The sequence below is a fragment of the Epinephelus lanceolatus genome, chromosome 11 (genome assembly GCF_041903045.1).
Source record: "Epinephelus lanceolatus isolate andai-2023 chromosome 11, ASM4190304v1, whole genome shotgun sequence".
In the NCBI taxonomy this organism is placed as follows: Eukaryota; Metazoa; Chordata; class Actinopteri; order Perciformes; family Serranidae; genus Epinephelus; species Epinephelus lanceolatus.
The window spans coordinates 41,023,640-41,047,786 of record NC_135744.1 but is presented as its reverse complement, the minus strand read 5'-3'; the positions used below and the strand labels follow the sequence as shown (position 1 = coordinate 41,047,786).

Genomic DNA, 24,147 nt, shown 5'->3' with positions numbered 1-24,147 from the left:
AATCTTTACTTTATTTTTGCATCCAGTTGAAATTAATGGAGCCCATTGGTCATCTAGACAAAACGATATTGAAATTAGTAATTATTATAAGTAAATGTAATTTGTTGTAATTACTTAAAAACAGGCTAAATCTAAAAAATCTAAATCTAAAAATTTATAATCTTTTTTCTTAAGAATAAAAATGAGGTGATTGTTTATGAATTTTTTGATAACAACAGTATGAGTTTTTTAACTGAGATAACAAAATGAAAATGCTTGAAACCTGATAACAGTAGAGCTAAAGTGATGCATTACTGCAATGTGGCTGTGAGACGACTGTAACTTACACGTATAAATGTTTGTACGTCTATATTTATGAGGAGCCACGCTGACACAACGACCCTAAACACAGAAGGGTTAGTAGGGGTCTCATTCTTATATTTTTCGCCATTATTGTTCATGATTACATTGTACTTATTACCTATGTTCCAACTCCAGCAACAACTTTGTATACTACTTTGTAAACTTTCTAAAAAATGTATAAATTTAATAGAGATCATCTTTGAGTCTGACTGAGAGTAAACAGGGCGTACATCCCTTCATACCCTTGTTCTGTTGTAGCTAACGACAAAGCGTAGCAGCTGTACTTTTATGTCACATTGCAGGTTGATTTGTCTCAAGAACTGTACTCCACTTGAGTATTTCAGTGTCATATTACTTGATACATACAAGGAAATATCTTTATTTCAGTACATTTATTTAAGAGTTACTTGACTAATTTTTAGTTTTTTTTATACAAAACACCATGATCTTTTAAATTATGATGCATTTGTTTCATGTAAAAAAATCTTGTAGTATTAAGATATTGAACCTGCCTCAGGTTGATTGCAGCTGTCTCCTGTGGTCTTGACTTGTCATAGTTTGTATTGTATTGGTTACTGTGACAGTAAAAATACTAAAGATCAGCCTAACACCAATCTGTAATTCTATACTTGTGTTTAATTTCCTCCTGAACAATGTAAAACTGTATTTTTCTTATACAAAATCATAGTTTCTGTTCTGGTGGCACACTGGTGCAGTTGTTGGGGCTGTTGCCAGAATGCCTGGTTCAAACCCACTGGCTGGCTGGAGCCATTTTACTCTAAAGTAAGCCTGTTAATGGCTGGTATTAACATGCATTTATTTTGCAGTTATGCGAACACATGTGAACAGCCAAGACACGTTGCAGTTCACAGCTGTGTCTGTCATGCGTCTCCAGCAGACCCCTTGTGTTCAGATTTCGTTACCACCCTACACAGTTATTACATCCATGCTTTTGCTAGCTGCTCTTTAGCATGCTTGCTAGATACGTTAGTGGTTGTGACAGGACAGCTGGAGATATAGCTGTCAGCAGAATTCAACACGTCTCCTTCCACAGGGCAAAACGACGAATGGTCACACAACACTGTCCAATTCAACATAAAATGGGTAAGTTATAGAGTATTAGCGCACTGTCATCAAAACAACCACCACGTCCTGCACTGATGATATAGTCCTTGTTGGGGAGGCATCAAGATGCATTAATGTTAATACTACAAAAGATGTTTTCAAATGCGTCCCAGACATCTCCACAAGTATTTTGAGTAATTGGTTCACAATGCATCCTGGTGGTTATTTAGACTTATATTTAGTACTCTTAACTTGTGATCAGATCACCAAAACACATGTTAACACCGGGTCTAACAGGCTTTATGTATTAGCCTTGTGATGGTGTGGGAACTTCAGGGTGTACCACCCCTCTCACCCAACCTCAGCTGGGATAGGCTTCAGCCGCCCCATGACCTTGAACATGATACAGTTATGGATAATAATTGAATGTATGAAGAATTTCTGTTACTCTAATTTTTGAGATGCACTCCACAATCTTTTAATGCTCCCACTGAGGTACATGTTGGGTGGTGTTACAGAGCTCTATGGCTGACCTACTGCTGCACAACTGCTGTGTGGTTTGCTACAAAAGCTAATCAACCACTACCACAGCTGCAAGTTATCTCATGATTTCACTAACATGGACACAGTGTCAGGCTTAATTAATGAGGTGAAAGGTAACGGCAATTCAGTCTGATTTTCAGGCTTCAACAGAATTGTTAAGTAAATGTGATTATGACCAGCTATAATTATGAAAGGGGGCGGACAAATTTCCCTTGAGTCTGGTTGCAACCCTAAAACAAACTCGTAACCTTCAAGCAGCCCTTTGACAAAGTTGGGACCAGACAAACTGTCCTCATATGTCCTCAATTCCCACGTCTTAAAGGGGAACTGCACCCATTTTCAAAATTCATGTTATTCCCGTGGTCTAAAACAGTCAGAAAGTACTATTAAACAACTCTCCCCCTAATCCCAAAACTAGAGCGCTAAAACTCACATCTGTGATGTCATAGGGTCTAAAGTCTGGAGCTGCTCCATAGACAATGAATTGGAAAAGATGTATTAGATGACACTGAGAGCACCCAAGGGACTGATCTGAGTATATGGGTGCACTTTCTGTTTTAGAGCTGAGAACACTGCAATAGAGTTCAGCACATTTGGGAATAAAAAAGAAAGCAAACATTCTTTCGGTCCACAAAATCAGTCTCCCATTCATTGTCAATGAAGCAGCTCCAAACTTTATACCCTATGACATCACAAGTTTAGGACTTCATTCTCTGGTTTCTGGCTTTGAGAGAGAGTAGCTCATGTTCACAAATATTGATTGAACTTTCCTGGGCCATAAACACATCGCAAGTCTTGGTCCCCACAAAGACAGAAATACAAAACTACACACACACGTATACATACACATAAGTTGGTTTATGGTACAAAACAGAGGCCTTTGCTCTTACAGCATTTACAAGCCCGGCTCAGAAAAAAACAGAAAAACATGATACAAACACACACACACACAGCTCTAAGCTCTCAGCAGTTGACATTAATTTTAAATCTATAAAACATTATTGCTAAACTAAAAAACAACAATTAAATAAAATAGGATTTGTACCCGACAAGTTGCTCCAGCACAACTTTTTCTCTTGATTTAACTGATATTCAAGTTATCAGGTGACAGTGAAGCAGAGCTGTATGATCAGTTTGGATCATTTCTAGCAAAACAAGATATATATAGGCAGATGAAAACATAACGTCTGTTACAGAGATTCAAGATCATATGTCTATTTCCTTAAATTTAAGACACACATGAACCAAGATTTTAGTCCTAGAAGGTAAGTACATCTGTTTCTATTCTAATTTATACCTATTTGAACAGTTTTCACCTCAAATGTTTTTGACTTATCACAATTTGTCCATCATTTCTATCAGTAAAAATAAAGTTGAACTCACCACATTAACAACTGAGATCTGGGAACACGATAACATTCATGAAAAGAAGTCAGACAATCAGACAGGTTGGAAACATTTGGAGCGTTTATACAAAAACATTTTAGGCTTATTTGACATTATTATCACTAGCTCCTCGTTCAGAGGCAGCCACAGCCTCCCGCATCTTGATTAAAACACATGGCATGATAAATATATCATTTAGTATAGCAATGGACTTTGTAAATACAATGTTAATGTTACTGATAAGAATGATGAACAAAACTACAAAAATAAGACCCAAGTTGTAATAAAGTGGAATTATCCTTTAAGGCAGATTACAGTGCATCCTTAACACAAAGGAAACATAAAGGACAGAAGTTATCTGACAGCAGAGTGACACAGCACAGCAGTTGAGTCCTGGTTTCAACGTCCATGGAGGATGTTATCAAGCTCTTCTGACTCCCAACGTTCCCCTTTGACCTCTCAGTCTTTTATAAAATCACTGCAGACTCCAGAGTTCAGAGGTCAGGAAGGGCAGAGTCGACGGCAGTCTGTACAGTAAGTGCAGGGATTCTTTCAGTCTCATCATCCTCGTTTCCACAAAGAGACTCCAGAGTGATGGTTCTGAGGACGAACACGCGAGGTACCACAGACAGGAAATGAACTGGTGCTGACGCAGCAGCAGGCTTCACATGTACAGACACATACAGCATGTATAAAAAGAGGCGACTACAGGCTGGAGGAGTACCTTCGAACACCAAAAGGCACCTTGGATGGGAAGGACATTGTCATCTTTGATCTTCTATGGACAACTGGTTTTAACTAACTGGTTAAGTGCTTCAATAAAGAAAAAAAACTCATCAAGAGCTTTGTGGCTAAACAAAAGGCAGACAGCAGGAAGCTTTCAGTCTGATTTATACAAAGAAACTTGAACATAGTCTCCTCACACGCTCATCAAAAGACCCATTTTGTCACCAAAATTCATAAAAATGAGACAGATGGTGGATTTACTTAAAGGGAAATTTCGATTTATTTCAACCTGTCTCCTATCGTCCTAAATTTGTTTCAAGTGACTAGTGACATAAAAATAATAGTTAGCATGTTAGCCGTTAGCCTAGATACAGCCGGGGCACATAGTAGCGTCAGACCTGTTAAAACGTAAGTGAACGGGCAACCTTCAAGTGCAAAGTTAGTCCACTAAACAAGCTTTTTTTCCACAAAGACCGCCTCATATTGTTAGGATAAATGTCAGGGAACATATAGAAAACAACACGTAAACGTGTTGTCTTACCTTACCGGCGTGCTGCCATGTTTGTTTACCATTTAGCTCTGCTTTCCAAAGCACGGCCGAAATATCGCGAGAACAAGCAGCGATCTCATACCGTGCCTGAAATCTCGCGAGCTCTAGATAAAGCCCAGCTGGATACTACTCCAGGTGGAGGTGTCTCGTCCTCGGTCACATCCAGACCTTGAAAATAAGGCTGCAACCGGTCCCATTCCTTGCAACAGAGGCATTCCTCTTCTGTGGGCACTGGGGCACAGCATTCACAGGTACACCACCAATCTCCAGAGCTACGCAGCCTTGCAGCAGCCATTCCTCCTCTCTCGTCCTCTACCTGTTGCACCTCTCTCTCTCTCCTCCTCCGTTCTTCAATTTCACGAAGCTCTTCGTCATTCTGGCTCAAATAAATAAGGGCGGCCATCACACTCTGCAAAATCAAATTCCTCCTCCACAGAGTCGAAGTCTGGCAAAAAGTCAGCCATTATTCTATAAATCTTTCATAAAATAAATGAATGAACTTTTTAGGCTACTGTCCGGTTCTGCCTTCCAGCTGTTGCTGCTTGTTCTCGCGAGATATATTTCGGCCGCGCTTTGGAAAGCAGAGCTAGATGGTAAACAAACATGGCAGCACACCGGTAAGGTAAGACAACACGTTTACGTGTCGTTTTCTATATGTTCTCTGACATTTATCCTAACGATATGAGGCGGTCTTTGTGGAAAAAAAGCTTGTTTAGTGACTAACTTTGCACTTGAAGGTTGCCCGTTCACTTACGTTTTAACAGGTCTGACGCTACTATGTGCCCCGGCTGTATCTAGGCTAACGGCTAACATGCTAACTATTATTTTTATGTCACTAGTCACTTGAAACAAATTTAGTACGATAGGAGACAGGTTGAAATAAACTGAAATTTCCCTTTAACCTGTTTTTCGACACAGCCGTAACAAAATGTTGATAAGTTGACGCTTTTCTTTATCACACAAGCAAGTATACTATCTATTTTTAGATTCTGGACTATTTTGGCTGTGAAAAATTATAATTTAATTTTTAAGCCATTACAATTGGAAATAATCAGCAGATGAAAACAATCGTACGTTGCGGCCCTGGACTTTATTAAAGGGTAAGTTCACTCAAATTACACCAAATTGTACTTTTCTCATCTGCCATGTAGCAGCATCCAGCCAGGTAAATAGTTCTGGTTTCATTTGGCGAGTTTTGAGAGTCCTTTTGGTCGATAAAAATGTATGCTGGAATACTGAGCTACCACATGTTCACACTTAAATAAGCTCCAGGATAAAAAAACAGAGGAACAGTTGTCACACTTGTCTATATTTCAAAACCTGAGCTAATAAAAAAAACTGTCTGCATGGCTGGACACCACTTGAGGCAACTGGTACAACATGTTGTTTCTTTATAAATTGGGTGAAGTGACCCTTTAAAATGATGTTTGCCATCATTTATAACTCATAATACAACCTCACTGTTTGCTTCAGCTTTGATAAATGAAGCCTAAACTTCAATTTTGGTTCATTTTGGAGGACGGACATGTAGAACAACCAAAGGTGAATCCCACACATTTAGGAATTCATGTTTGTGTGATTCAATATCATATTTAACAGAAGGAAAAAAACTTGGTGTCTGGTCTTCTCAGATGTCAGAAATAACATGACAGCCGTTTGTACATTCAGAGGTATTTCATTTTAATAGCTTAAACTCAGAGGCCATATTCTTTGAGGAAGCTGTTGACTGCAACAGTACCAGCTGAGGCATTTCACTGCGGTGATGAACACACCTGCTTCAGTCTCAGGATTTGACCCAAAAGCTTCAGTTACTCTTGTCGTCGCTTCAGTGTGACTTTAGTCATGTGATCAGCTCAGGATGCGGCATGTGACAAATCTGGACGGGCAAAACTTTGGACTTTTATTCTTGCATTGTTACTGCCACACACGGCGCGGTCAACATCCACACATGAAGGAAAGTGGGGAAAAAAAAAAAAAAAAAAAAGACAAGGAAGGGCAGGGGATAAAATCGCAAAAAGGAATAAATGCTAAAGAAACCCTGAGAGACAACTGGTAAAACAAACCTGTGTGATTCACTTACAAACTGTAATAAGTAAACGTATATAACCACAAGTTGCCACTAAATGCTCTGACACTTGAGGGATTTCAGTCACAGGTTTTGCAGGTCAACTGAACACACAAAGACTTGAAATGCTACAGAAAATATATAGACAGAATAAAGCATAAAGCTTCCAACAATAATGAAAAAAACGAATGCATGGTTCTTTGAGTTTAAATGAAGCAGTTCTTTCAATAAAATTCCTCAGAAAAAAAATCATCAAAAACTGCTTTTTTACTTAACAAAACTAACTACACTCAAGAAACTGTCTCATAACTTTGACTTCTTGATCGTTTTTTAGAAACCTTCCGAAGAGTTTGTTTGGACATAGGGACCATTTAAAGGGCCAGTGTGTAATATTTGGCATGGTTTATTGCCAAATCTGAATCTGAATCTGAGTATTCTACCCATTAATATGTTTATATAAGTGTATAATTGCTATAAAAAAAAATTGTTTGGTTTTCATAGCCTTATAATTATGCTTTTTTACATATATGTATATATATATATATATATATATATATATATATATATATATATATATATATATATATATATATATATGGCAAGGGCCTTGCTTTAGAGAGGTCGCCATCTTGCGCCGCCATGTATGTACGGCAGCCCGAGCGGACAATCCAGCCAGCCAGAGAACGCGTTTCACGTGTATAAATGAACCAACGAAGACAGCGGAAGGAAGGAAGAAGGAGGAGGAAACAGCAGAGAGTGTTAGTAGTTCGTCGATAGAGAGTAGTGAAAAGTTTTTTTAGTTATAAAGTTTGCGAATGGACCACACTTACCACGCAACAGGAGAGAATGAACCCGAACCGTCATCTGCGAGGAAAAGAAGACGCAAAGAGGGGCAAAGAAAACGGGACAAGCAGCGGCAGAGAATAAACATCGGTGATGTTTTTCAGCGATGGAGGGGGTTCATGAAGGACAAAGGGCTTCAACCCGACGCTGAAGTGGCATGTTTCCTGCAGGACAGGTAAACTACTAAAATAAATGCTACTACTTGTCAGCACGTAGTATAATAGCGTTACGTGTCGGACTCGAGAAGTAGGGAGTGAGGAGGAGAGTTTGTAACGTTACATCATCTCCAGGTAGAGCAATTACTGTAAAACACTTGCGAAAATTTTAGTCAAAGGCATAACAGACAATAGGATAGCAGTAACGTTACTCCTGTGTACCCTGCTGATTGGATTCAGTACAGCTGCAGCCTATTTCCAATCACCTGTGCTGTTGACTGTGTAACAAACCTGATGAAGCCATGGGCGAAACGTGTTGTTTTGTAGACTGATTAATAAAATAAGAAGCAATTCAGCCGACGGGAGGGGTGAGCACAGGCGAGCGAGTGAGCACTGCAATCTAGAATCTAAACGCTACATGTCACTGTTTTCAACCCATTTTACACACCGGCCCTTTAAGACAAATATTGTCATATTTTTGCCAAGTGTGTGTGTGTGTGTGTGTGTGTGTGTGTTGCGGGCTGCTGGTTCGGAGTACTAGCCCTGTTTTTATGGACTGAATCACTGTGACGTCACGCAAACGCTTCTGTGGAGGCCACTGTATTGTTTTGAATAGAGTAGATTTTCAGCCATAACTGTAACACTTAAAGATACATATTCAAACCAAGTGGTCCGACCTCTATGACATTTCTGCTGTGCTAATTTTATGTACTTTGCTGCTTTGCTGTCATCTTTGATTAACCAAGTCTACCAGCTAACCAAGCACACTGTGGACAGGAGCCCCAGCAAAACATAATTTAGCCACCTCAAAAGACCCACCAGAAAAAAAAAATCAACATTAAGCGCACTCTATATTTGGAATATTTTCACTGCTTTACCTTGCACACTAACTACTGATAGAGGAAGCAGTGGACCAGAAACTTCCTTGTTCCAAAATGACTGTTTTTATGAATGGTGTCTGGTGGCTTTGAGATAACAGCTTCAGTTCCCCGTCAGAAGGGGCTGTATGATGTAACATAAAGTGGTGAAAATATTCTTAACATACCGTATACTTAAACTGATAATGAATTTTTTAGTTGGACCTTCTCTTAAGTGGCTAAAAACTAACCAAGTCAGGCAGCGTTTGCTAAGCGGTGTTTGATTTTATGTACCTGACACTGGGGTTATCGTCAACAAACATTGTGATTTGGTCTATGCCAGTTCAAGCACTGCGGCGTTAACATAATGTGTGAGCTGTTTACTGCAGACCAGAAATGGGATGTTTTTTTTTTTTGTTTTTTTTTATCATGGTAAAGTTTTTGGAGCTGACGAAAAGCCACAAGCATGTTAGTAAAAGCAACTTCTAACTGTCAGCATAATCTGACAGTAAAGTATCCATAAAATCTGAGCACACAACAGTTTAATCTAAAATAACAGAGCTGACAAGAGTAACTGGAGCCGCACTGACACAACGAGTCGATTGTCTCAAGAAATCCATAATCCAAAAATTAAACAAAAATAATACTATTAATAAAAAAAAATCTGCAGATGTAGACAACTTCATGGCTCTGGCATCACCCTTTAAAACCATAATGTCCTACAGCAAAATTAAAATCACACTTTTAAAAGAAAGAGGTTGGTCACAGCAGAATATACAGCAAGAGAGGAAAAGTGGTCACAGTTCATGAGCTGAAAGTCACTGGTTTGATTCCCTGGACAAAGTAGGGGAAAAGTAAAGAGATCGAGGAATGCTCAGTCCTCCCTTAGTAACCACTGTCACAGTGCCCTCCAGCAAGGCACTTTTACAGCAAGTGATTGTTCCAGTGGAGCTGCTCAGCGGTCGGCAGCAGCTCCCACATCAGTTACATGGACGCGTGTTAAGTGGATGTGTGTGAAAGCAAAATGACAAAAAAACAAACAAAAACAAAATAAACAAAAGCAAACGAAAGAAACAAATGTTCATCTTCTGTAAGTTCCGTCTCCTCATTTGGAACGTGTCGACAGACGACATTTCACAACTTTTTAAATAACATTAAAACATTATGGCTATGCTGAAAATATACATTCTGACATTTAGAGATAGTACTATCTTAAAAATACAAATGTGCAAAAGTTGTAAACAAATGAGATCGTGTGTGTGTGTGTGTGTGTGTGTGTGTGTGTCACAGCCTGGTGGGTTCCTCATCACTGTCACTGCAGTTACCACAGCATTCCTGCAGAGGGAGGCAGAGAGCACAGAGTCACTTTGAGACGTATCTGAACTGAACGGCTTCTCATTTGATACATTAAAGCCCCTACAAGGAACTTTCATTTTGAGTTGATTTTGGCGACCCTGTGGACAAAAGCGGCAGTGTTTTGCCGGAATGAAGCCTACATTTCCCATGAGCTCTAGTGCTTATTGTCGTAAAGACGCTTACCTGGCTCGCGCATGTGTTTGTTTTGGGGATGAATGAAACAACAAGACGGGAAAACTTTGCCTCTGCTCCTATCGGGGATCCCAGCTCACCTCTGCCGCGCCCCAGCTCCACCTCTCCGGCGTAAGTGCCACCGCCGCCGGGGTAACCGCAGCAGTCAGCTGGTAAGGCTGAAGGCCTGTTTGGCGAGCACTTCCACGGCTTCTTGGACTGAGTATGGAGCGGTGCCTCGCCTCTTTATTTCTCGGCACTCGCTGGACCCTGTCGACGCCTGGCTGGTATCTGTCGTCGGCCCGGATGAGGTGTTCCAGCCCCGCGGCCCCTGCTCTCCTCATCCCTGCTGGAGCGGGGTGAATCTGCGCAACCTGTGGCCTCAGCTAACGCCGTGGACCCGCCGGCTCCTGCCAGGATTGGGCTGGTAAATGCTAGATCGCTAGCGAACAAAACGTTTATCCTGAAGGATTTCCTGACTTCCCGAGGATTGGATTTTCTCTGTGTGACTGACACGTGGCTGACTGTTGGTGAGTCCAGTGCTTTCACAGAACTTTTACCCGATGATTGCTGCTATTTTAACTCCCCGCGGACGTCGGGTCGAGGAGGAGGAATAGCGACTATTTATAAGAGTCACTATAAATGTAAGCAGCTAGGTAAGATGACGTGTGCCGTCTGAGTGCCGTAAATTGCTTCGTCCTGGAAGCGACCTGGTGCGGACCTGGAGCCAGTTCCCTAAAGGTATGGATATACACTATATAGAAATAGCTTATCTTCACACCGATGGTCTCATTTGCTGTTGTAGGTCACGCACAGACATCAGCAGAAACGAGAGACGTTTGCATATCCAGTTAAAAGTTCCTTGTAGTGGCTTTAAGTTATGTTTTTTTGTGTCTGTGAAAAAATATTGTTTGTATGTGTCTTCTGTAAGATCACAATCTTCATATACTCGGCACTGTTACGTCAAACACCTTGCTGAAGTTGGTCTGCTGAAATGATGCGTATGTTTTGAGACTGTAAATACTGTATGTGGAATAATGATTTGTGTCTGATGTAGGTTTTTTTCCACAAAAAGTGTTGTTACCTTTATAAGAAAAAATAAAATGACACTCCTTCTATTCCCTCTGCCTCGTTGAAAAATATTGAAAAATACAGAATATTCAAATATTATTCATTGTAAGAGTTTAACTGTTAGACACGTTCCTACTTCACAAATAAGTTTATTGTCAGTGTGACTGGGAGGTTTCTACACCCTCCTCCTGTAAGTCACACTCATTTGCTCAAGGTAAGGCAAGGTAAGGTGAGGAGAGGGGAGGTGGGGGAGTCCACTGACCTGCCGGCCAAACAGCCGCTGCAGGAGTCCCTGTTTGGGTGGAGGAGACGGCTGTCCTCTCCAGTCCAGGTCAGGAGGAACCGTCCCGTCCTGGTGGAAAACATTTAGCTCTGCAAAGCACTCGGTCTCGATCATCTGCGGGAGAAAAGACCAAACGTCACTCTTTGTGTCACATGAACAGACACATACAGTATATACTAAGACAAGAGGTAACTCAGAGGACACATTCGCTTAGTCAAATATCAGATAAAAACCCCACTAGGTTATTGAAATGTCAATTTTTTTCATCTTAATATAAGACGTATAAGTGTTGTGTTTCTCTACAGCTTTGTCCTGTGTTTGAGAGGCATAAATGTTTTAAATGAAACCAAATAAATGAAACCAGTGCTGAGAAACAGAGCTCAAGATTTCACAGCAGGATTTGACAGTTTATGACACGTGATGTCACAACAGCACAAAGATTCTGAAATCCAGAACTGCAGCAGTGTAAATATACTGTATAAATATACTATTATTATTATTATTCAGTCAATATGATTTCATCTGTCTCGTCCCCGGTTACAGCAGCTCCTTCATATTGCACCTATTCTTGGTCTATTCTCTCAAACACTGCATAGACACTGCTCTAAGATATCATATATATGATTAACTGGTGCTCTGTAGATTTGATTCTATGGATGAAATTGAAAAAACAATCATATTTTCAAAGTATATCACATCCCATATGCATATGTGTTCTTTGAACTCTTCACTTCTTCTCTTGACAGTCACTTTACCTTTTCATACTTTTGCGTACCATTTTTACAAACTGTGCACTCTTTATATACATTTATACTTTTCATAATGCATATACATTTACTACATTCCTATTTACATTTAATTTATTCATTTGCTAATACCGTCTACCACAAATGTGTATTACTTTATTCTATATTTTATTCCTATGTTTTAAAGGTTCAGTGTGCAGGACGTAGTGACATATACTGGCAGAAACTGAATATTCATAACTATGTTTTTTTAGTGTTTAATCCCCTGGAAATAAGAATCGTGTCTACGTTACCTTATTTTTAGCTGTTTACATTTACATATGAAGCGGGTTGCCTTCCAAGGAGTCCACCATGTTGTTTCTACAGTAGCCCAGAACGGACAAACCCAACACTGATTCTAGATCGAGCCATTCACCTTTTTGTGTTGCCCACTGTTGTTCTCTTACATGCTTGGCCCACGGAGAAGTTTCAGTTGGTTGCAATCTACAAACTCACCACTAGATGCCACTAAGGCCCGATCCCATTTCTACCCCTTAAATCTTCCACTTGGTATTGAGTGCCCTCGTTTGCGAGATAACCCTTGATGAGGGAAGTGAGAAATATTAAGGTAGAGATCTTTCCCTAAGAAATGAGACACGGCGTGGCCGACGTGCAGGCATACGTCACGCATAGTAGTGACGCAAGAAAACGGTAGTCATCAGGTTTGAAAATGTGAAAATGTTGTGGCGTGTGCTATGTTTATTTTTCTCTGTCTGATGAATCAACGGAGAAGAAATGCTGAAAACAGGAGGCACCTACGACGTCTTCAAGTTCTGATCGATTTTGTTCGGGTAAGTCGATTTGTTTAAATATTTTGACGCTGTGTTCAACCGAGTTGCTGATGAGTTTACGCTAGTCCAACCATCTGTTGTTTGTATAGCCTACATTCTGATCGTACAGTAACAAATTGTTTTCCAAAACTTGCTGACGTTGCTGACTTCGCAAGGTGTTTCATCTTTAAGTGTTGGAAACCACTTCCACTTCCTCAATTCTGTTTTGGGACACCACTCACCTAAACGTGAACGCGTACAACCAAGTGCAGGTGGGTATTTCCAGGGGAAGTGTGGGAACTGGGACAGGCCCTAAATTCTTCTCACTAGACCTTGAACTTGAATTATTTTATGTCTTACGTTTCCATTTAGTGTTTTTTACTTTAGTGGTTTTCTTTTCTTTTTTATAGATATTTAAAATGCATTGTTGGAGGGAGCCTAACGTCCAAGATTTTCACAAACAACTACTTCACTGTAACTGCTGTGCATATGATAATAAAAAACTTGAAACTACTACTCTTGCCTCATTCTGCCAGGGAATGGAGACGCTGCCTGTGGACACTTTGCTGTAGAAAGACTCGTCTTTCGGCTCCAGCTCCACTCCTTTCACTGTGGAGAACTGCTCGATGTCCAGCACGTCTTTACAGTAGATGGCCTGTGGCTGCAAACACACACACAGACACACTAACTTTAACACATTTGCATTTCAGATGCTTACAGCTATCACTGCAACACCAGGAGTGACAAGAGACAGGAACCAAACACTGAGGAGGTGATGAGTTTCCTGAAGTCTTTGTTTTGATCGAGATTTAACCCCCCTCTGTTCTTACATAACAAAAAACCTGCTGTAAGATAACAGCGTGCTCTCTGTGGGGAATCCTTCCTGTAACAGACACTGTGCAGATTAATTATGCATGCTCCATGTAATAAGCCTCAGTGACATTCTTATTAATCTGATTAATTAATTCCACTTCCTGAGCTGAGGAGAAGATTGAATTTTCTAGCGCTCTATTTAAAGGACATTTTGAGAGACATTTCTTATTTGAAGATAAATGAGATTCTGTTGTCATTAGTTACACCTGTGATACCAATAATGTTACTAGTCACCTTTCATGTTAATAATATTAGTCGCACCTGCTACTGGTTACACCTTTGTGTGGATTAATACTTTCTGGACCTAAATCTGAACTGGACACATGTACGAGATAAAACATCATCCCTGTGATACATTTCCCTCATCTAATTCTGAGTCATAAGTGCATCTCCCAAAATATTAAATGCTTTTAGATTCCAGTTTCTGCAGCACAAACGTTCCTCAGGTTCAGTGAACTTAGTGTCTGAGATGATATGTTGTGGACTTACATCAGGAATGAAGGGCGCCGGCAGCATGCCAGCCTCAAGGCGTTTGAAGTTAATGGAACGGAAGATGGGATGGGCTTTGACCTCAGAGGCTCCACCTCCCTGGCAGCCCAACCTCTCTGCAGGATCTTTGGCCAGAAACTGGAGGATTTAAAAAAAAAAAAAAAAAAAAAAAAGAACACTTACAAAGGAGAGGAAGTGACAAAAGCTGGAAAAACATTGGGGTTTAGAGGAAAAGCAGGTTTTTATAATGAAAAGGGACATTAGAAGAACACAAGGGGCTGTTTTGGTGGGGAAAACAGTCCAGGAAGTATTTTATCCATCTAGTTTGAGTAACAGATACATAGGTTTGATGGTTGTCAGACACCAAAACACTGCACAATAGTTTATAAAACTATATTAGACAGGGTTTAACATCCATCGCTAATTATCACCGGCACAGCATCCATCTCCAGGGCTGAGAAATGAAGACAACATGGAGGTGCCAAAAACTGCAGTACCTCTAATGGCCACTTGAGGCTGGCTCCAAAAGTGAGTCAATCGCCACAAAAATCCTTATTAAATTGACCAACTTTACAGCAGAAATAAACATGTTTACAGCCTGGTACAAAAGAACTGTTCCACCATTAATGACAACTGTTAATACAATTTATTAAGGCTTAAAATTATGCTTAATTCAGCATGGCCCCTTTGAGTGACAGATGTGTGCCACCTGTTGACAAATCGCTACCGCTGATACAACGTTGATTAGGTATCATAACTACAGTCAAACCCTATAGATTTATAGAGTATAAGTGTAGCTGTAGCTGTTTTGGTTGCCTAAAAAAGTCTTGTTCAGCATCTGTTTGTACTAATGGACCTTCTAAGGACTCGGGCGTTCGGTTTTCCAGTTACGAATAATCCGTTTTTTATGATTTTAAGCCTGTTTTTAACCTGTAGAACATTAGCATTAGCACAGTTAAACATAGAGTGTAATGCACAGTGCTAACAAAGCTAGCAGCTAGCGTTAGGGCTAGCTCCACTCTGTTTTTCAAATATGGTCAAATCTGGCCCGAAAAATCAAAGATGGTGACGGTCAAATTGCCAGACTTAAGGCTTCAAAAGAGGAGTCTACAAACCAGGTGGTGATGTCACGGTGGTTGCATCCATTATTTTGTACTCTATGGTTATCACGTCAACACGAAATTAGCAATAGCTATAACATCTCATCATGTGCATCACATCAGTCCCATACTCTGTACTGGAATATTCAGTACGTTTACATGGACAGGTTAATTCCACTTTCATTCGGAATGAAAGGCCATTCCGATTAAAAGTGGTCATTCTGACTGAAAATTAAATCCGATTAGAGGGGGTGGTTTATTCCGTTTGCCATTCCCAGTGAAAGAATTTCTCGCACTTGTATACACTCATTCCTCTTTAAGTTCATTCCGGTCTTTCTGCGCATGCTCATTTCCTTGCCCTTCTGGCGCAGTGACGTATATAGCGCGCATAGCAACGGGCTGAGATAAAGCAGTCGGACTCGTTGCACTCACCGCTTTCCATTCGCCACAGCACGGTCTTCTGTCTCCCTTCTTCGACCTTCTACCTCCCTTCACCTCCTCAACAGATGAAGCATTAGCAGAACAAGGTTGTTGTCGTACTGCTGCTTCAAGAATATCAGCAAAACAAGCCCGAAAAAGGCACTAAGAACGGCGTCGTCAAGCATCTTGTTATCCGGAACGAGGACTACAGTGTTTTCTTCTGGGAAACGTAAACACGTAACATCCGCCCCGCCCCCTATCCAATCAGAAACCTTCCCTGCCCCAAACCTTGCACGGACCCGAATAAAGGCGATTAAACTGATCTCCCGTGTAAACCCTCATTCAGAATGAATATTTCCCATGTAAACTACCTGGAAAGACTTTAATTCCGAATGATTTCTTTCAGATTTATTTCATTCTGAATGAGAAGCCATCATGTAACCGCACCCTATGTTAAACTGCATCGTCCCTATCAGATAAAATGAAATTAATTAACAATCCCTCACGACAGCTAGGAGAAACATGCTTATTATTACAAGATTTTAATTGAATGTGAAACTGACTGCAGACCAAACAGTGTGATCAAACCCTCTGAGGTCAGATTTGTGATTTGTCAACAGCAGTAGGTTAAGCATGTCAAAATTTAACTGTTTTTACACTCATGCTGTGGATGAAATCTCTTATTCTTGTGATTCCAAATTGAATTTGGTGTGAAATGTAATAGATGCGAGTGTGACCCAGCCCTTGTGGTGCGATGTGAAGAAAGCGACGCAGCCAAACAGATGGAGAGATAGACTAACTAGGCAGAGAAATGTGTTGCATTTTTGTAAACAAGCAATTTAATCTCAGGGACCTCTTTTTTAAACACCGAGGTAAACCATTAGGATATGGTAAAATATGGAGCTTGAGCAGATGGGAGCCACAGACCAGAGCAAATGAGAGACAAGCAAATTTGGCTGCTCGAACATCCACCCACCATTTTACAGAGGGACTTGGCGTCCTCGGAGAACTTGCTTGAATATTCCTCCTCCACCTCCCTCACCAGCCGCTCCACCTCCTCCCTCTTGATCTTCTTCTTCCTCTGCTGGAAGGGAGACTGGCCCTCGATCATCTCGTACAGCAAGCAGCCCAACGCCCACCAGTCGGGGCTGAAGGTGTAACGCTCGTTCTTCACCACCTCCGGAGCTGAGGGAAGAGGGAGGCAGCAGAGGGAGCATTTCTTTGAGCTGAAGGTGATTCAAGAAACGCAGAATCTAAAACCTTCACACCTGGTGAGACTTTTCTTCCACTGATCTACACGGGAAATGTAATTTACTCCTGCTTTTCAGTTTCTATGGGTCACAGCAGAGGGCGATAAAGATCAGAGGTCACTTACCCATGTATCCTACTGTTCCCACCCGTCCCTTGATGCTCTGTCCCTCTGGCACATGAACTGCTAAACCCAGGTCTGATATCCTGATGTGGCCTGAAGACACACACACAAACACATGCACAAAATAATGCATACATCATTATTATCAGTGTGTGCAGCTTATTTTTGCATCATCATCTAGATTCTCATATTGTTACAATTCTTTGAACAGCTTATTTTTGCATTGATGTATTATACTTGTATCATAATGTATACTACTTTTCTTGTGTTACTCTTCATTTTTACATTTCTGTTTTTAATTCCTATGTTGTGTTACCTACTCCACATGCCTCTGCAAATTTTATTCTAATGATTAACTGGTTCTTATCACCACCAGCTTCATTTTCAGGCTGCAATTTAAAGTAATTTGTTTAAATGAGAAGGTAATATATGACTGTCTTTGGTAACAAAAGGGACAAGCAATACTGAAATGTTACAAGGAGCTTGGTGTGTGCAAAGTAAACACTGATGCTCTTAAAAAATATCAAATAGTTCAATCAAACAGATGTCAGAGGAGGAGAAAGCAAGGAATCATCAAGAGCTATCACAAAAAGATAATTTCTTGGAGATATTTAAAATGCAAGTTAAGTATTTTTGCGGAGATCGGCGGGGAGAGCGGCCAGCACACCTAATGGCAGACGCCCGCCGATCTCCGCAAGGGATGTGAGGACGCTAAAACTTCACCAGAGCCTCCATCGGCATATGGGTGAGTAGATAATGACTGAATTTTCATTTTTCGGTGCACTATCCCTTTAATCTTCCAAAACAATCAATGGGTTCCTCCTCAGCTCACTGAAAGTCATAAAATTTCATAATACAGAAATAAGTCAGAGCTATTTTCTTTTCAACCCTTGTGAGAATTTCTGGTGTGTCTTTCATGAAAAAGTCATCAGTCTGTGAGCATCATGTGTTGAGACCATGATCATGGGTCTTATATTTATTTCCTTTAATGCAGAATGTACAAGCAACCACAGATGTGCCTTCAACAGTTGGCCGCATTACCTGAGCTAATTCTGTATCTTTATGCTTGTTGAAATCATCTTGATACCACTTGAACCCAACCAGGGTGGGAGTTTGCCTTAGGACTATAGGACTTTTGTGTTACCACAGCAGCTCACACATTGCATTCTTGCATCATCTGGGATTTTAATAGCTGTTTTAATTCAGTCTGACTGTTGTGTGAGAGACTCTGCCAGAGGTGAGTCGTCTCTGAAAGTGTTTGGTGTCAGGATCAGTCTGCTGGAGTCAGAGCGCCCTCTGGTGATTCATAGTGGAAATTTATCTCACAAACTGCCGTCATAAAAACACACAACTTTACAGCCAGAACTTTGGCTGATAGTTCTGTACTAAATCCAGAATAATGACAAATAAAGACAGTGTTTATTGAGTGTTTATCATCTGACACAATGCTTTTCAAACAGACACAGCATAAAATGGATAATACCTTCAGAACAGACTTTGAAAAGGAAGTTTAATAAATACAGTGCATACAGAAATAATGATTTCAGAGACTTATTATAATTAAATAATTAATTTTAAAAACTTTCTTTCAATCTCCTGTCTTTAAATATGAATACATTTTAAAATGCTCACTGTGAAATTATTTTTAAAAGTTAAGTTTGACATTTTATTACTGACCTATGAAACAACATCTGACAAAACAATGTCGACTCAGTGTCCACTTACTGTCTTGTTTCAGAGCATTCAGTTGTACCATGTGGATCCTAGAAACCCTAAATAATGCTAAGTTTAAACAACTACGGTTCCATGATGAGCAAACTTCATCTTCTGATGAAGACCATGTGATGTGGTCAAAAGCTCCGGAACAAAAAAGGAAGCAGGCTCTGAGATAAGATTGTGTTCTTAATGGGCTTTTAAGTAATAGTCCACTATCCTATCACATTAAATGCCATAAATAGTTTGTCTCCTGCTTTAACATTTACGTTTTTAGCCTACAGTATCTCACATAAGTGAGTACACCCCTCCCATTTCTGCAAATATTTCATTATATCTTGTCATGGGACAACACTATAGAAATGACTCTTTGATATAACTTAAAGTAGTCAGTGTACAGCTTGTATAGTAGCATAGATTTACCTTCCTCTGAAAATTACTCAAAACACAGCCATCAACATCTAAACAGCTGGCAACATAAGTGAGTACACCGCACAGTGAACATGTCCAAATTGTGAGTGAGTTTAGGGCTGGATACATACTTGGCCAGTCCATCATCTTCACCTTCAGCTTCCTCAGCAAGGCAGTTGTCATCTACTAGGTGTGTTTTGGGTCATTATCATGTTGGAAAACTTGATAATGAAAACTTGCAGCCCAGTTTCTGAAGTATGTATCCAGCCCTAAACTCACCTGTCCACCTGTGGGCCATCCTCAAGCTGAAGGTGGAGGAGCGCAAGGTGTCTTCACATCCATCTCCTCCATGATGTCATCATGGAGGAGTGGGAGAGGATTCCTGAAGCAAGCTGTGAGCTCTGGTGAATTCCATGCCCAAAAGGGTTAAGGCAGTGCTAGATAATAATGGTTGGCACACAAAATATTGACACTTTAGGCACAATTTGGACATGTTCACTGTGGGGTGTACTCACTTATGTTGCCAGCTGTTTAGATGTTGATGGCTGTGTTTTGAGTAATTTTCAGAGGAAGGTAAATCTATACTACTATACAAGCTGTACACTGACTACTTTAAGTTATATCAAAGAGTCATTTCTATAGTGTTGTCCCATGACAAGATATAATGAAATATTTGCAAAAATGGGAGGGGTGTACTCACTTATGTGAGATACTGTATGTGTGTTTACATTTTGGGAAACTGGTACCAGTTCCTGTTTGCAATGTACCCATGGATGTTCACACAACTATCACTGGATTACTTTGATACTGAGGACAACCTAAAAACGTGATGATTCTCAGGCAAGTTCTGTTATCACAAAGAGCAAATTCTTCTTCTGCTATGACCTCAGAAAGTGTAAGTTGTGCTGAATTCAAAAAATGTGTATCATGTCAGTGTGTTCAGATATGACCAAGGTTTGACTGAGAAGAAGCGCAATTTTTGATGCAAAGTGTGTCACAGCCACGACTGCTGTTCTGTGGGCAAAACAACAACTAACTTCCTGTTGTTCTTAGGAAATTGTATGCACCTTACTAAAATGAGCCCACAGAGAGGAATTAGACAATCTCACTGGTCACTTTTTGACCTCTGATTTTGTGTTATAGACAAATACTTGAATTGGTTTGACATTTAGTTTTCAGAGGCTTAAATGCGAATCAGACTTTTCCTTTGCCGCTGCTACTCACCGTGGTCGTCCAGCAGGATGTTCTCTGGTTTTAGGTCTCTGTGTGACAGAGAAGGAGAGGAGAGAGAACACAGAGCAGAGCCAATGAGTCATGAGAAGAGAGGAAACACAATGAGATGAACATCTATGAGGTTCGAAGGTGCTGACCTGTAGACGATGCGTTCTCGGTGCAGGTCCTCCAGCCCGCAGCAGATCTCTGCAGAGTAGAACACGGCTCTCTTCTCGTCGAAACCCGCATCGCCCATGTGGTAGATGTGGAACTTCAGGTCTCCGCCGTTCATGAGGGTCAACACAAGGCACAGAGCGTCCTTCGTCTCGTAGGCGTACGCTAAACTCACCTGGAGACAGAGGAAGGTCATGTGTTAATGGTGACGTGCTCATGGTAATGTTTTAGGTGCTTCAGGTGTAACTGCTTCATATCGGCTGATGACATGTTTAAATTACAGCCATGCAGTTGTGTAATCGATCAGTTAATCAACAGAAAATTAATCATGTTGGTTGGACAAAACAAGACAATTACAGACTGCACACTGGGTGCTGGGAAACAGTAACTGATGTTTCTTGGGGGTGTGTTTTTTTTTATCTTTGGAGATTTTATTGAAGAATTAATCCATTAAATGTCAAAACAAACAGAATAATTATTCGATCACTTATTTACACATCCAGCTGATCCTTTACAGAGAAACTTTATCATTCATTTGGAGTTGTGTTTCTGGCTACCTGACCAGCGCAAATCCAGTTTTCTTCCTCTTTTTAACTACATCAGCTCCTGAGGCAGATATCGGTCTCTTGAGCTGCTACTGTAAAATGGGTTTTTGGAGCTTTGTTATTTCTTTTGCTAAAAACTTCCGCCTGCTCTTGCAGTAACGGAAGTTGAGGAGCGCGGTGAGAGCAACAGTGAAGTCACCGGCCAGAAAATGCTGGCTGGGGATGACTCTTTGTCGGTCCCTAACTTTGCCTATTGTTAATACTAAATACTCATCGGAGTCGTTATAGTTAATTAGTTACCATAAATCAGTTTACCAATGACAGAAGTGCAATACCTCCTTCTAAGAAAGGATGTGGGGTGAATTTTCCCTTTATTATGAGTTGTTCAGGAAGCTGACAACGCTGTGTCGTGCACGTCCCCACAAATGCAAACTCAACCTGCTGCCAAAATTTCTAAAAAAAAAATTAACTTGTGTAATTAATTTGTTTGTGTATTTTTGCATAGAAGCCATGTTGAACCCCGAGGGACTCCTCAGCCCTGAGAGCCGGGACCAGCCGACGGACTGGAGTCCAAATCAAATAAACTGAATGAAGGTCGTCTGGCAGAGAATCAAACCAAACCAGAAATAGACGCAACTTCCATGTTGTCTTTTAATTAGTGCAGTTGTTAATGTTGCAGACATCACGTCCGACTGACGCACACAGAGAGCAATCTCAGGAGGAAATATGTGAAGAGTTTCACATATGTTTATCTCTGGGAGAAAGAAATGTCGCTCAGCGGTTACTGTTGAACGTGTTGAAAGAAAACACACATTACAGTAGAATATTATATATGTTGTATTATAATCACGATACAATAAATTTAATAATTTAAAAAGGACGAGTCTTGTGATATTTTAAAGTTTCTACTTACAAGTGAATACAATATCCTGCTGCCTCACTGGAGCACCAAATGTGGATTAATCCGCTGCTGTCCCAACCAAATGCACTATTTTATTGTGTTTTTGTATTGTTTCATTAAAAACTATGGTGACTGGCTGTTAAAGGCTGTCATTGTCGTACCTTTTTCACTCAGATGCATGTATGCCCTGCTCTTTGTTTTCATGAAGACAATATGTTAATTTAAAATAATTATTAAATAACTTTTTGGCAGGTTGTTCATGTTACAGTTTTATTGTTTTATTAAGGGATAGTGCGCCCAAAAATGAAAATTCAGCCATTATCTACTCACCCATATGCTGAGGGAGACTCAGGTGAAGTTTTAGAGTCCTCACATCACTTGCGGAGATCCAAGGGGAGAGGAGGTAGCAACACAACTCCACCTAATGGAGGCTGACAGCGCCCCAGATTCAAACGTCCAAAAACACATAATTGAAACCACAAAATATCTCCATACTGCTCGTCCGTAGTGATCCAAGTGTCCTGAAGCCCCGACATAAAAAGTTGTTTGGAAAAACATCATTTGAACTCTGTTTTTAGCCTCATTGTAGCCTGTAGCTCTGACTGCTTCTCTGTGCACTGCGCTCATGTGTGTGCGCTTGCGTGAGACCGTGAGACATGGGCACCGCCTTCATGTGTGTTCACGTGCTTTCGCTGGTCTCACACGCAAGTGCGCACACGTGAGCGTGGTGCACAGAGAGGCAGTTAGAGCTACAGGCTATACGCCATAAGCCTCCATTAAGTGGAGTTGTGTTGCTACCTCCTCTCCCCTTGGATCTCTGCAAGTGATGTGAGGACTCTGAAACTTCACCTGAGCCTCCCTCGGCATATGGGTGAGTAGATAATGGCTGAATTTTCATTTTTGGGGGCACTATTCCTTTAAATGGAATTACTGAGCCTTTTTCTTTTTTTTTTTAAATGAAACCCTATAGGATGGCATGGTGGAACAGTGGTTAGCACTGTCACCTCACAGTCAAAGGGTTCCTGGTTCAATCCCCAGGAGAGTTTGCAAATTCTCCCCGTGTCAGCGTGGGTTCTCTCCAGGTCCACAGTCCAAAGACATGCAGGTTAATTGGTGACTCTAAATTGTCCGTAGGTGTGAATGGTTATCTATGGTGTCTCTATGTGTCAGCCCTGAACCCTGCCTCTCGCCAGTGTCAGCTGGGATAGGCTCCAGCCCCCCACGACCCTCAATAGGATAAGCGGTTACGAAAATGGATGGATGAAACCATATATTTGTGATTCACATCTTCAGAAGGAGCCAATGGAATTGAGGCTGAGCGCCACAGACACGCTGGGGAAGTGACATTTTGTTGATTTAGGTCTTTTAATGGGATTTGTTGACAATAAGAAAAGTATAGATAAAAAACCAGCTTTATCCTTTAATTTGCCTTATACTTCTTTCAGTGTTTTGTCATTCTGGAACCAGTTTCATTATAATGTTATTTGTTGACCTGAATGGAAAGTATATAAATGCAGACATGTATTCCCCTGGCATACATGCAATAACATTTACTACACTAGTTATGTATTGATCTCTGTTCTGTTGAACCCAAAAAGTTCATCTGTTCCTCCAGTAATGTTTACTCTCCACTTCCACTTCCATATTATAAAACAACTGGGAATTTTGGTGTATGTTTACTATTAATATCCAGTATCTGGCTAAATTGCACAAAAACGAGTGAACAGGGACATCTTAGTTGAGATGAGACGCTTACTACAAATCTGCTGTTGACTTTCTCCAGGATCTGTTTCTCATTGAGCGCCATGGACTCTCCTTTCCTCTTCTTTATCCGCTTCTTCTCCAGTTTCTTACAGGCGTACATTTTCCCTGTGGCCCGTACCTGACACGCACACACCTGCAGGGGAAAGAAAGAAAGAGGACATATTTATACATATAAAAAGCTGCACTAATATAAGATACAATACAC

The 24,147-nt window shown here is 40.6% G+C and overlaps 1 protein-coding gene across 1 annotated transcript in view; it reads right to left on the bottom strand.

Annotated features, from left to right (window-relative positions):
* Nucleotides 1–8,963: 8,963 nt before the first annotated feature.
* The window catches only part of grk6 (G protein-coupled receptor kinase 6), an 80,200-nt gene continuing 65,016 nt past the window's right edge, over nt 8,964–24,147 (bottom strand). Inside the window, exons 8-16 of the mRNA XM_033610079.2 lie at nt 23,935–24,075; nt 20,717–20,907; nt 20,571–20,608; nt 17,226–17,315; nt 16,827–17,035; nt 14,331–14,468; nt 13,492–13,629; nt 11,393–11,527; nt 8,964–9,867 (exon numbers count right to left, since the gene is read on the bottom strand). Of these exons, the coding sequence (XP_033465970.1) occupies nt 9,817–9,867; nt 11,393–11,527; nt 13,492–13,629; nt 14,331–14,468; nt 16,827–17,035; nt 17,226–17,315; nt 20,571–20,608; nt 20,717–20,907; nt 23,935–24,075 (1,131 nt within the window). The 3' untranslated portion in view covers nt 8,964–9,816. The remainder of the gene's footprint in view (nt 9,868–11,392; nt 11,528–13,491; nt 13,630–14,330; nt 14,469–16,826; nt 17,036–17,225; nt 17,316–20,570; nt 20,609–20,716; nt 20,908–23,934; nt 24,076–24,147) is intronic.